General features: G+C 72.3%; 1 protein-coding gene across 1 annotated transcript; it reads right to left on the bottom strand.

Annotated features, from left to right (window-relative positions):
- Window positions 1–713: 713 nt before the first annotated feature.
- NR1D1 (nuclear receptor subfamily 1 group D member 1) lies at window positions 714–5390 on the bottom strand (the record flags this gene model as incomplete). Its single annotated transcript, XM_054187535.1, is given in 10 exon segments — window positions 714–875; window positions 877–900; window positions 1038–1148; window positions 1150–1287; window positions 1289–1500; window positions 2157–2301; window positions 2398–2486; window positions 2593–2634; window positions 2637–2930; window positions 5281–5390. Coding segments are annotated over 10 exon segments (1245 nt in total), but the record flags the coding sequence as incomplete, so codon positions are not given.
- Between the last annotated feature and the right edge of the window lie 8159 nt (window positions 5391–13549).

Below are 13549 nucleotides of genomic sequence, written 5' to 3'. Positions count from 1 at the left end.
CACCGTGCAACGCTGTGGGGCACTGTGCCAGTCCATGGGGCACCCTGCCAGGCTGTGGGGCCTTGCACAATGCCATGGGGCTCCGTGCCATGCTGTAGGGCACTGCGCAATGCCATGGGGCACTGCGCAAGGCTGTAGGGGCACTGTGCCCATGCCGTGGGGCTCCATGCCAGTCTATGGGGCACCCTGCAACGCCATGAGGCTCTGTGCTGGTCTGTGGGGCACCATGCAATGCCATGGGGCACTCTTGCCAGGCTGTGGAGCATTATGGAACGCCATGGGGCACCATACAATGCCATGGGTCTCCGTGCGACACTGTGCCATGCCGTAGGGAACTGGGAAATGCTGTAGGGGCACGGTGTCCATGCTGTGGGGCTCCGCACCAGTCTATGGGGGGCACTGTGCAATGCCGTGAGGGTCCATGATGGTCTGTGGGGCACCATACAACGCCATGGGGCTGCGTGCAATGCTGTGGGGCACTGCGCCGATCCGTGGGGCGCTGTGCAATGCCATGGGGAACTGCGCAATGCCGTAGGGGCACGGTGCCCATGCTGCGGGGCTCCGTGCCAGTCTACGGGGCACCGCGCAACGCCGTGAGGCGCCACGCTGGTCTGTGGGGCACCGTGCCAATGCCATGGAGCGCTGTGCAATGCCATGGGGCTTCGTGCTGTGCCATGGGGCACCGTGCCCTCCGTTGAGTCCCCGGGACGTACCTCGAAGGTGCCAGCCTTGAGCAGGGTGACCTGGTCGTGCTGGGAGAGGGCCTGGAAGCCGGGAATGTGCTTGGCGAACTCGACCACCTCGCGGACGGCGGGGGTGAAGCTGAGGGAGAAATCCTCCCAGATCTCCTGCACCGAGCGCCCGCTGCGGCCGGGGCGGGTGGCTGTTCATGGGGCAGGCCTGCGGGCGACGGCACGGCTCAGCCCGGCGCCGCGGGGCTCCCCCCAGCCCCACCACCGCCGCCCGGACAAGGCGATTAGTGCGATTAGCGGCTAAAAATACCCGGGGAGGGGGAGCGGGAGCCCCCGGGTGCTCACCGGCAGGACGTCCTTGGCGCCGCGGGGCCAGGGGCAGCCCCGCGTGGGGGGCTCGGGGTAGGTGGGGGGGCAGAGCCGGGGTTCAGGGGGGCCGGGGGTCCAGGCGGGGGGGGGCGTCCCAGTGCAGGAGGCCGCTGTCGCAGGCTGGGGGGGGTCCCAGCTTGTCGTGCGCGTAGACGAAGATCTCTTTGTGAGCCTTGGCCACCTGCGCGATGACGTCTTCGGTGGCCCCCCCAGGGCTGGGCGAGCGGCGGGGGCGTCAGCTGCTGGGGGAACTGGGAGAAGCAGGCAGGGGGGGCGAGTGGTGGGGGGCCGGGGGGCGGCGCGCGGCCCCCAGCCGGCACCAGACCCTCGCCGGGGCCGGGCATCGCCGGCACGGTGCCGCCCATGCCGTTCATGGCGCTCTGCATCTCCGCCAGCATCCGCTGCTTCTCCCGCTTGGGGATGCGCCCGAAGCGCACCGCTGCGGGGGACACCGGCGTTAGTGGGCACCCCAGGCACCCCGACACCCCCCCAGCCCCGCGCGATGGGGGACCAGGGACTGCCGGGTACGTGGCTGCATCCCTGTTCCCCCTCCTCCCCGGCTTGGAGGGGACGCACAGCCCTGAGCGTAGCGGGGTCCATCACTGGAGGGGACGTACAGCCCCGAGCATGGCGGGAGAGGGGGACGTGTCCCATGGGGCATGGATGGCACTCAGTGCAGGAAGGGGGACCTGACCCTGGAGGGGACGTACAGCCTCAAGCACAGGGTGCCCATCCCAGGAAGGGGACATACAGCCCTGAGCATGGGGGGACCTGGAGAGGACATACAGCCTGACGATGGGGGACACCCATCCCGGGAAGGGGACATACAGCCCTGAGCATGGGGGAGACCCATCCCTGGAGGGGATGTACAGCACAGGGACAGAGGGACACGTCCCGCGGGGCATGGATGGCACCCAGTGCAGGCAGGGGGACCCGACCCTGGAGGTGGACGTACAGCCCTGACCATGGGGGAGGACACCCATCAGGGGAGGGGACATGCAGCCCTGGGCACAGGGGGGATGTACAGCACTCAGCATGGGGTCCCCGGTTCGGGGGGTGGGGAGGGGTCCCGGGGGAGGCCGGGGCCGAGCTCACCGTCGCGGGACATGCCGACCAGCAGGCACTTCTTGAAGCGGCACTGCTGGCAGCGGTTGCGGTTGATGCGGACGATGGAGCAGTTCTCGTTCTTGAGGCACTTCTTGTACTGGATGTTCTGCTGGATGCTGCGGCGGAAGAAGCCCTGCGGAGCCGGGGAGGGGAGGGAAGGGAAGGGTGTCACTCGGGGCTTCCCCAGCACATCAGGAGCTCCGCGTCACCCCGATGCCATCCCCGGTACCTTGCAGCCCTCGCAGGCGTGGACGCCGTAGTGGAAGCCGGAGGCGACGTCCCCGCAGACCTTGCAGAGCAGCACCATCCCGTTCAGCTCTGGGGAGGGTCGGGGGTGAGCGGGGTGCCGAGGTGCCCACCGCGGGGGTGAGGGGGGGGAACACGACACCACCCGCCACCCCCCCCCCCAGCCCACCCCACTCACTGGTGACGGTGCTGCCGGCTTTGCTGGGCGAGCTGCGGCGCGCTCGTCCACGGGGACCTGCTGCACCCCGGGGTAGTTCACCGAGGAGGCGTACGATGAGGAGGAGGAGGAGGAGGAAGAGGAGGAGGAGGAAGGGGAGCCATCCTCACGGGGGGCCAGCGAGCCCCCGCCATAGGCGCGGGAGTCTTGGAGGGAGCCGGTGGGCGACGGGGGAAAGTAGGCGGGGAAGGGCTGGGAGCCGGACTGGGAGCTGCTGTTGGAGCTGTCGCTGCAGAGCGAGACGGGGCTGGTGCGGTTGGGTGAGGCGCCGCTGGAGCCCACGTAGCTGATCACGCCGCCTGCGGGCAGAGCAGCAGGGCCACACATGCACCGAGCTGCGCCGGGCTCAGCCTCCCCCCGCACCCAGGCTCGGGAGGAGACCCCGGGGAAAGGGCATCGCAACCCCGGGGGTGGGGGTCCCCGGGGAAGCAGCCCGGATGCATCCCGGAGCCGTGGGTGTCACGCCACGCCGCGGCCACACGTGTGCCGCCCGCCCTGAGTCAGGCACCGCGCCCGCCACGGGTGCCGTCCCCACGTGGGACGGGGCCAGCCGGGTGGCCTGGGTGCGTGCCAGCCAGGGACACGGGCACGGCCCCCGGGAAGCGCCCGTGGGAGGAATGTGGGCCGGGAACCCCATAACCGGGAGGTCACGGCAGTTCCGCCCGCCGGCTCCGGTGGCACAGCCTTGCTCCCAGCCCCACAGGTCCAGACAGCAGCCCCCACCCCCCATAGCACCCGGGGTTGGGGGGGAGTGGGGGGGTGTCACAGCCCCCACCAGGGGGAATGCAGCCCCCACTGCAGGGCTGGGTCGGCTTTGCGTGGGGAAACCCCACAAAGGTGGGGACCCCCACGGTGCTGTCAGCCATGCCAGAGGTCACAGCTCCCCCCCCCCCCCCCCCCCCCCACCCCAGTCTCTCCCCCCCTCCATGCAGCAGCACCAGGACACACAGCTCGGGGACACGTGGAGGGTGACACTGGGGACACACGGGATCGCCGGGGGACATGTGTCTCCTGCCGCACACGTTGGCCCCGCAGCCAGCCTGCCGCCACCACCGGTGCCACCAACCCCCCCCCCCCCCCCTTGTCACCGAGCCACCTCCAAAGGGGGTCACCGAATCGGGGACAGTAGGTCCCACACACCACCCCACCCCCCCACCCCCGCCAAAACTGCAGCTCCGGGGGATCCCCAGCTGCTGGGACACCAAAATACTGGGGGTGCAGCAGGATATGGGGGACACTCCCCGCCCCAAAACACTGCGACCCCCCTCCTGGGGACCCCCCCCCCCCAAAGAGCCTCCCCGCATCCCCGCCCCCCCCACCCCAGCCCCGGCTCAGGCGGCCTCACGCCGCCGCCCCACGTGCTCGAGCCGCACGTGGCCTCCCGCGGCCCCGCCCCTTCACGCTTTGCCCCGCCCCCCTCCCACCCCATTGGCCCGCGCCGAGAGGCCGCGCCCCCTTTCTCGTTGCCGTGGAGACAGCTCCCCCCTCCCCTCCTCCCTTCGCCCCCCCCCGGGGTTGGAAAGGGAGAGTGGAACGCGGCGTCCCCCACTTCCGGGTGTGACGTCACGAAGGGGGGCAGCGATGATGTCACGAGGCGGCCAATGGGCGGGGGGCGGGGCGGGGCTGCGGGGAAAACAAACTCCGCACGTGGCAGCGGCGGGGAGGGGGACACGTGCCGGGGGGGGGGGGAGCGGACGGGGGGGGGGCACCGCCTCCGTTTCCACCGTCGCCGTCCCTCCCGGTGCGCGTCCCCGCGAGGGGGGACCCGGGCACGCGCGTTCCCGCCTCCGCCATCCACGGGCTGCCCGGTCCCGCCGCGCTCCCCGCCGGTCCCGGTGTCCCGGACACCCCGCTCCCGATGGCCGTCCCTCCGGTCCCGGTACCCGGGACACCCCGATGCTGGCTGCCTGTCCCTCCGGTGCCCGGGACACCCCGATCCCCGTGTCCGTTCCTCCCGTCCCCGGGACACCCCGATCCCCATGTCCGTTCCTCCCGTCCCCGTGTCCTATTCTCCAGTCCCGGTGCCCGGGACATCCCGATGCCGGCTGCCCGTCCTCCGGTGCCCGGGACACCCCGATGCCAGTGTCCGTTCCTCCTATTCGGTGTCCTACCCTTCGGTCCCGCTGCCCGGGACACCTCGGTCCAGCTGCCCGGGACGCCCCGGTGCACCGATCCCGGTCCTCACCCTTCCTACCCCCCCGCGTCCAACGCGCCCCGGCGATCAGGACTCCCCCGATCCCGGTCTCCATCCCTCCTGCCCCGGCGACTGGAGCGCTCCGGTGCCGGTGTTCGGGTCGCCCCGGTGCGCAAAACGCCCCGGTGCCAGCGCGCATCCCTCCCTCCTTCCCTCCCTCCCTCCCGGGGACGCCCCGGCCCCGCTGCCCGGTCCTTACCCCGCTATGCAGGACCGCCCGGTCCCGGTAGGAAGGAGCCCCGTTCCGGGATGCGGTCCCGGTGCGCGCATCCTGCCCGCTGGGGTGTGCGGGATCCCCCCCCGGTCCCGGCGTCCGGACCCCTCCGACTCGCGGGTCTCCCCTCGCTGCGGTCCCGCTGCACCGACTCGGGACTCCGCTCCGGTGCCCGCCACGGTCCCGGTGCGCACGGAGGGGGGGGGGGGGGGGTGGTTGGATGTTCCGCCGGGGCACTGACCTGTGCTGCCGGCCTCGGGGGCGGCCATCCTGGGAGGGGGGACGCGGGGGGCTGTCCCTGCCGGAGCCGAGGCGAGGGGAGCCGCGCCGAGCCGTGCCGCGCCGCCGCCCGGCGAGGGCTGTTGTGCGCCCGCCGCCCGCCCCGCCGCCCGCCCGCCACCGGCCGCGGCTGCGCACTCGGCCGCACGCGGCGCCGCCGCCTCCCCCATGTGATTCCCGGGGAGAGCCTCGTGCCCCAGTGACACACTTTCCGCCGGCGGCCCCGGCCCCGCGTCGCCGCCGGGGAGACCGGGCACGACGGGGACCCCCGCGGCGGGGCCGGCTCACGGACCGCCGGCACCGCCACCGCCACCGGCACCGCCACCGGGGACGGCCGGGTGCAGCGCTGGCAGCACTGTCACCCGGCACGGCGCTGTCCCCTGCACCGGGGACACGGGGGGACACCTGTCACCCGGCACGGCCACGGTCCCTGCAATGGGGTCACCCAGCCGTGGCACTGTCCCCTGCACTGGGGACACCCAGGCACAGCGCTGGCACCCCTGGCACCCTGCACAGCCCTGTCCCCTGCACTGGGGACACCCGGGCACAGCACTGGCACCCCTGTCACCTTGCCTGGCACTGTCCCCTGCACTGGGGACACCCGGGTACTCCTGTCACCCGGCACAGCATGGTCCCTGCAATGGGGACACCCAAGCATGGCACTGTCCCCTGCACTGGGGACACCCAGGCACAGCACTGGCACCCCTGGCACCCTGCACAGCCCTGTCCCCTGCACTGGGAACACCCAAGCATGGCACTGTCCCCTGCACTGGGGACACCCAGGCACAGCACTGGCACCCCTGGCACCCTGCACAGCCCTGTCCCCTGCACTGAGGACACTGGGGGACACCTGTCATCCTGCTGCAGCATGGTCCCTGCAATGGGGACACCCAAGCATGGCATTGTCCCCTGCGCTGGGGACACCTGGGCACAGCACTGGCACCCCTGTCACCCTGCACAGCACCATCCCCTGGGGACACTTGGCACCTATGTCACCCAGCACAGCATGGTCCCTGCACTGGGGTCAGCTGGGAGCAACACTGGCAGCCCTAGCACCCAGTATGGCACTGTCCCCTGCAGTGGGGACACTGGGGGACACCTGCCATCCTGCCACAGCATGGTCCCTGCATGAGGAACACCCAAAGCATGGCACTGTCCCCTGCAGTGGGGACACTGGGGTGCACGTGTCACCCATCACGACGTGGTCCCTGCATGGGGAACACCCAAAGCATGGCACTGTCCCCTGCACTGGGGACACCCAGGCACAGCCCTGGCACCCCTGGCACCTTGCACAGCCCTGTCCCCTGCACTAGGGACATCCAGGGGCAGTGTGGCACCGGCACGCAGCCCCCCCCCCCCCCCACATCAGAGGTGCCTGAGCCCGGCGCAGCCCCTGGCACGGCCGCAGCACACCCCACTGCGCGCGGCACAGCCGGACCCCTGCCCAACCGTCCCAGCTCAGCCCCCCGCTGTGCCCCCTCCATGTCCCCCTGCCTGTCCCCAGTGCCACCGGGGTGACGTGCTGCCCACGGCGGGTGCCCGGGGTGGCACGTGCCTGGCCCCACAGCCCAGCCTGGCCCCGCTCCCGCTGCTGCAGGGGCTGCAGCGACGAGCTGCGCCCGGTGCCGCGGTGCCAGGGCAGAGCTGCCCAGCGGATCTGGGTCACAGCACTGGCGCCAGCCCAGCCCCGTGGCACCGGGGGCTCCGGGGGTGCTCGTGACCCCGGGGGGAGGAAGGAGCTTTTTGGGGGGGGGGGGGAGCCAGCACCCTCCTGGGTGCCACGTGCCGGGTGCTGCCCTGGCCCCCAGCCAGGAGGAGAAGGTGCAGAGCACAGACGTGCCAGCGCCGGGAAATCCTCGGAGCTAATCCCACGGGAGGGGAGGCCTCGGGTGCCCTGGCCGTGCCGAGAGCCTGCGGGGTGCCCGGCGGTGGGGGGGGGGGGGCACGACACTGGAGCTCTGCGTCCCAAGGACCATTCCCTGGTGTACGCGTGGGGCTGTTTTCCTCCGCTGGTGGCCCCCGGGGACCCCCCCGTTGGGCGCTGGGGCTGCTCCCTGCTCATGGGGTGCCCCACGGCGCTGGGGCGGGGGGGGACACCCCATCACCCTGCAGGAAGTGCCCTCACCCTGAGTCACTGGACGGTTGCACGGGGCTGTGGCTGTGCTGCAGCCAGCACCTCCGGCAGGGAGAAACCCCGGCATCTCCCGGAAGGATGTGTGGGGCCAGGCTGGCACGGGGGGCCAGGGGACCCAGAGGGGGGCACCCGCCCCGGGGCGGGGGGCCCTCACTGCCACATCCCCGCTCCCGGCCGTGCCCGGGCTGCCCTGAGTGTGCAGGTGCCACCGTCCCCGCACGGCGCCTCGTTCCCCTCCCGGCACGTTCCTGGGCCACGGCAATTAGCCGTGACTCAGCCGCTCGGAAAACAACCCTGCGCATGGTGCTGCGGCACACGGCACACGGCACACGGCTCGGAGCCGGCCCTGCATAGGGATGCTCGGCTGGACCCCGCTGCTCAGCTCCCCCGGGGGTCTCCGGGATGGGTGCAGGGCTGGGAGGGACCACATAAATCCCATGGGATCCCACCGGGCGGTGCCACTGTGGGGCCAGGACCCCGGCACAGCGGGTCGGTGTGAGGGCACCGTGAGCACGACCCCCGGGCTGGGTGCAGCCGGGATGTCCCGGCAGCAGGACGGGAGATGCCGACTGGGGATGGTCCCATGGGCAGCAGGGCTGGGGTGACGGGGCCACCAAAGCCACCGGGATGGCAGGGTGCTGCAGCCGGGCACGTGCCCGTTGTGCCCTGCACCGGACCCTCGGCAGCCCCATGGCTGAGCCATCCCCGGGACCCTCCCAGAGGCTGGGGCTGTGCCCTGGGGAGCTCCCCGCGGGTCCCCGTGCACCTCGACATGACTGTCCCCGTGCACCCTGAGACGGCTTGTCCCCGTGCCAACCAGTCCACGGCGCGGACGGGGCACCTCAACCCCCAACAAGGTCCCAAGGTTGTCACATGCCACCGCGCTCAGGTGCCAGGTGAGCCCTGCCCAGTGCGGTGGGGGGACACACGTGTCACCCCAGCCCCTGCCACCCGCGCTGGCCTTGCCCGAGGCCAGCAGCCAGCCGTGCCCCTGCCCCCTCCCGTGCCGTGCCCCCCAACTGCACCCCCTGCACCCTCCCAAGCCCCCCACTTCCACACACCCCCGCGAGGGGCTGGGCCCCCCCTTCCCTTGCAGCGGGGACCCCGCTGCTCCCCGGGGTGATGGAGGCAGCTGCAGGGTGAGCTCGGCGGTGCCAGGGAGTGGGCGTGAGGGCCGGCGGCCGCGTGCCCTGGTGCCCGGGTTGCCGGCGGTGCCGTGCGGCCATGCCACGTGACAGCGCGCTCCGCTTGCCGCCAAACGCCTGCGTGCAGAGGGATTTATTTTTACTCCGGGCTGGCCGGGTTGTTTACCTTGTTGTACCTTTTCCAGGAAAAGGGGGGGGGTGTCTCTGCCAGGGACGGGGGTTCGTTCCTGCCTACCGCCCCCCCCACCCCAGGCTGGGCACTGGGGGTCCGACAGGGTGCAGACCCCCCCCAGCGCTGCAGCCCAGCACCCCCCCCCTCCCCGTGCTTGGACGCCCTCCAAACCCGCTGCGGCGCTGCAGCAGCCCCATGGGGTTGAGGACGCCGGGTCTGGCTGCGTCCCCGTGTCACCCTGGGGCACATCGTGCCTCAGTTTCCCCAGCCATAGGTGTAACGCTGCAGTGGGGGGGACAACCAGAGACGCTGGGTCTCGCCCTGCTTGGCGGGGGGAGTCCTGCACCCTGAGCCCCACTTTCATCCTCACAGGGTCCCACTGATGGTGGAGGGTGGGAGGGCAGGAGCCCCGGTGCCACCAGGGGGTGCCGGGCAGGGCTGGGTGCTGGGGGTTTTGGGGTGCTTTCCCGCCGTGCAGCAGATCCCCGGCTGCAGGGCGCGTCCCCACGGCTCTTGGCCGGGGCTGGTGGCTCCGTGCTGCCAGGACTTGCCTTTCCCCTCCCCACGGAAAGGGAAAAAAAAAAATCAGGTAAACAAGGCAGGCCTGGCCCAGGCAGGGAAGGGGGCTACCCCATGGCAGGCGGGGACACCCCACGGCGGGTGGGGACACCCCACAGCGCCCCGGCACTGCAGGATGGGGCAGACCTGGGTCGGTGGGCAGAGACCGCAGGAGGTGCAGGATCTGGGGGTGCAGGGGTGCCCGGATCCGTGAGGGTGCAGGATTTAGGGGTGAATGCACCCCAGGAGGGTGCATGGACCCGGGGACCCAGGGAGCATGCGAGGTGCACAGGAGGGTGCAGGGGTGCGGGATCTTGGGGTGCAGGGACTCCAGGGAGAGTGCAGGGGTGCAGGATCTGGGGGTGCAGGGAGCCCAGGAGGGAGCAGAGACCCCAGGAGGGTGCAGGATCTTGGGGTGCAGGGAGCCCAGGAGGGAGCAGAGACCCCAGGAGGGTGCAGGATCTTGGGGTGCAGGGACCCCAGGAGGGTCAGGAGTGCAGGATCTGTGGGTTCAGGGACCCCAGAGAGGGTGCAGGGACCTCAGGAGGGTCAGCAGTGCAGGATCTGGGGGTGCAAGAACCCCAGGGAGGGTACAGGGGTGCCGGATCTGGGGGTGCAGGGACCCCAGGAGGGTGCAGAGACCCAGAGATCAGGGGGATGCCGGGATATGGGGGTGCAGGGGCCCCGGTGGAGGGGGGACCCCAATGTGTTCAACACACAGGGTAGTCCGGGGAGCCCCCGGCATGGGGAGCGGCCGGGATGGGGGCGGGGGGGGCAGCGACCCCTGTGTCCCCCCCTGCCTGCAGGGTGGGGCTGCAGCGGCGCTGGCCCCCCCCCCCCCCCCCCTCGCCCGCACCCCTCCTGGTCGCGGCCCCATAAATCTCCGGCGCTGCTGTTTGTGTTCCCGTGTCAGCCCCACGGCCCCGGATCCCCGAACTGCCGCAGGGTGGGGAGCGCAGGGGCAGCGCCGTGGGGCCCCTTCGGCCTCACGGCCCCCCCCTCCCCCCCCCCCCCCCCTTCCCACACGCAATGCGGGGCGGGCAGAGCGGGGAACCCCCTCCCCTTTCCCACCCCTCCGTCACCCCGTATTTCTTCGCCGTGGGATGCGGGGCAGACCCCCCCAACCGCCCTCGACCCCCCCGTGGGGGGGGGGGGGGGCGGAGGGGGGGCCACACGGGGCGGCGGCGGGTTTGGGGGGGGGGGGGGCGGGGGGCACGAGGCCGCTTGGCGTCTGTTGCCGGCCCATGTGAGCGGGTGCTCCCTTCCTCCTCCTCCTCCTCCTCCTCCTGCTGGGGTGCGGGGAGCCCTCTCCATCCCAGCGAGCGGGTTGCGGCGTCACGTGGCGCTGGCATGTGAGCCCTGCTCCATTTTTAGCCCCAGCAGCCTCCCCGCGCGGCGGCGGCCCTGCTGCAGAGCCATGTGCGGGCGGGCGCCCGGCCGGCACGTGGGCCTGCCGCAGCGGGGACGGGGGCACCGGGAACCCCCCCCCCAACTCCCTTCACCACCCCCCCCCCCCCCCGCGCACCCCCTCCCGGCCCCGGACACGCGTGGGCGAGCGTGTGCGCGCGGCGGGACGGAGGGCTTGGCGTGACACACACGGGGGGGGGGGGGGGCTTCCCCTGCGCCGCCGTGGGGGGGGGGGTGGCGGCGGTGGCACCGCCAGCGTGGCACGGCCACCGCGGTGGAGGAGGACCCCACAACTCATCGTGGGGGGGTGGGGGGGTGTTGGGTGCGGGGGACACCCCCCCCCCCGGCCCGCCGTGTCCCTCCCCTCCCCGTGAATGCGGCTCTGCGGCGAGGCACGTCCCCCACGTGTCCCCTGCGCATCCCCGGCACGTGCCCCGCGTGTCCCCTGCGTGTCCCCAATGCCACGGCCCCGTGTGCTGCGGGGGGGGGTTGGGGGGGTGGGTTGCTGTGAGAGTGTGTGTGTGTGTGTGCGCACACGTGTGTGCGCGGGGGCTGCAGCACGGGGGGGCTGCGTGTGTGCAGCGGGGCTGCAGCGCCTGCAGGGTGCGCGGGTGCCTGCAGCGGGGGCTGCGGGCCCTCCCTGCGGGGGGGGGCGCTGCGGGGGTGTGCGTGTGTGTGTGCATGCGTGTGCATGTGTGTGCGTGTGCATGCATGTACATGTGTGCGTGTGAGCGTGTATGTGCATGTGTGTGCGTGTGCACGTACGGGGGTGTGTGTATGTGTGCGTGCATGTGTGTGTGCATGCATGTACATGGGTGTGTGTGCGTGTGCATGCGTGTGCATGTGTGTGTGCATGCATGTACATGTGCGTGTGTGCGTGCATGTGTGTGCGTGTGCATGTACATGTGTGTGTGAGCGTGTATGTGCATGTGTGTGCGTGTGCATGTACATGGGGGTGTGTGCGTGTGCATGCATGTGCATGCGTGTATGTGCGTGCATGCACATGTGCATGTGTGTGCGTGTGTGTGTGTGCATGCATACACATGGGGGTGTGTATGTGTGCGTGTGGGTGTGCGGGTGTGTGCATGTGTGTGCATGTGCGTGTGCATGCATGTGCGTGCTGGGGCTGCAGTCTCTGCCGGGGGGGTGTTGTGGGGGCATGTGTGTGCGTGTGCATGTGCATGCATGTGCATGTGTGTGTGCATGTATGTGTGCATGTGTGTGCGTGCTGGGGCTGCAGTCTCTGCCGGGGGGGTGTTGTGGGGGCGTGTGTGTGCGTGTACATGTGTGTGTGCGTGTACGTGTGCATGCGTGTGCACGCTGGGGCTGCAGTCTCTGCCCGGGGGGGGGTGTGTGTTGCGGGGGGGTGTGTGTGCATGTGCACACACTTGCACATGTACACCGGGAACCGCAGGGCTGTGTGCGCATGTGAGTGTGCATGTGTGTGCACACGGGGGGGCTGCAGGACCCCCAGGAGTGTGGCTGGGTGCTCTGGGGGGGCTGCAGACCCCGGGGGAGTGTTTGTGGGTGCACACGGGGGGGGGCTGCAGACCCCGTGGGATGGTGTGTGTGCATGGGGGGGGGCTGCAGATCCCAGGGGAGTGTTTGTGGGTGCACACGGGGGGGCTGCAGACCCCATGGGGGGGTGTGTGTGCATACGGGGGGGCTGCAGACCCCATGTGGGGGGGCTGTGAGCACACGGGGGGGCTGCAGACCCCATGGGGGGGGTGCGTGGCTGCACTGGGGGGGACTGCAGACCCCGTAGAGGGGGTGTGTGCATACCGGGGGGCTGCAGACCCCCATGGGGGGGGTGTGAGCACACGGGGGGGGCGGCAGCCCCGCGGGGGCACTGGCAGAGCGCGGCTCACGCAGGACAAACCCGTCCCCGCAGAGCGGGCCCCCTCCGGGCCCCCCCGCGTGGGTGGGATCGCGGCGGTGGGTCCGTGTTCCCCGCCCCCCCCCCACCCCCCCCCCACCCCGGAGCAGGGTCTCCCCGCCGGGTCCCCTCGCCGTGGGGCCGGGCCGGACCCCGCCGAACCCGCGGTGGGCGGTGGGACGGGGCCAGGGCCGGGGCGGGGGGCGGGACCCCGGCGCTCGGGAGCCACCGGGCGGCCGCGCCCCGCTACTGCCGGCCCGGGACCCCCCCCCCCCCCCCGGCACCCCCGGGCAGCACCCACGCGGGACCGGGACCGGGACCGGGATCGGGATCGGGGACCGGGGACCACCCCACGTCCCGGGGGGTGGGGTGGGTGGAGGGGGCTGCCCCCGGTCCCTCCCGCGCTCAGACCTGCCCCGCTCCTCGCCCCCGGGGTCCCGGCCCCCCCCCCGCTCCGCTGCCGGCGGCGCATGCGCACCGAGCCCGGTTTAAAGGTAACCGGGGGCCGCCGCGCGGGCCCGGCCTCCACCCGCCCCCGGTACCGGCTGCCCCTTCCCCTTCCCTCCCCTCTTCCCCGTTCCGAGCCCCCCCCGCCCCGTGTGGAGCGATCCCGCGGCTCGGCCCCGCACCGGGGGAGGGGGGCGGCGGCGGCGGGGCAGCCCGTGTCCCGCGGCCCCCACCGCCCCCACCCGGGGCGGGGGGGGGGGGGGCGACGATGCGCTGCGCTGATGGCGGCGGGGCCCCGCCGCCCCCCGGACGGCGCAGCCGGTGGCGGCCGCCGCTGCGCCGCGTCGGCGGGCGGTAACGGGGCGGCGCGGAACGGCGGCGGCGGGGCCCGGCCATGAGGTCCACCGCCTTCCGGGCGGCCGAGCCGCCGCGGGGGGGGCGGGAGGTGGAGGAGGAGGAGGAGGAGGAGGAGGAGGGCACCGCTCCGCACCG

Source organism: Rissa tridactyla, unplaced genomic scaffold (assembly GCF_028500815.1).
Source record: "Rissa tridactyla isolate bRisTri1 unplaced genomic scaffold, bRisTri1.patW.cur.20221130 scaffold_427, whole genome shotgun sequence".
NCBI lineage: Eukaryota > Metazoa > Chordata > Aves > Charadriiformes > Laridae > Rissa > Rissa tridactyla.
Note: the sequence above shows the minus strand (reverse complement) of the source record. Positions and strands in the feature narration are given on the sequence as shown.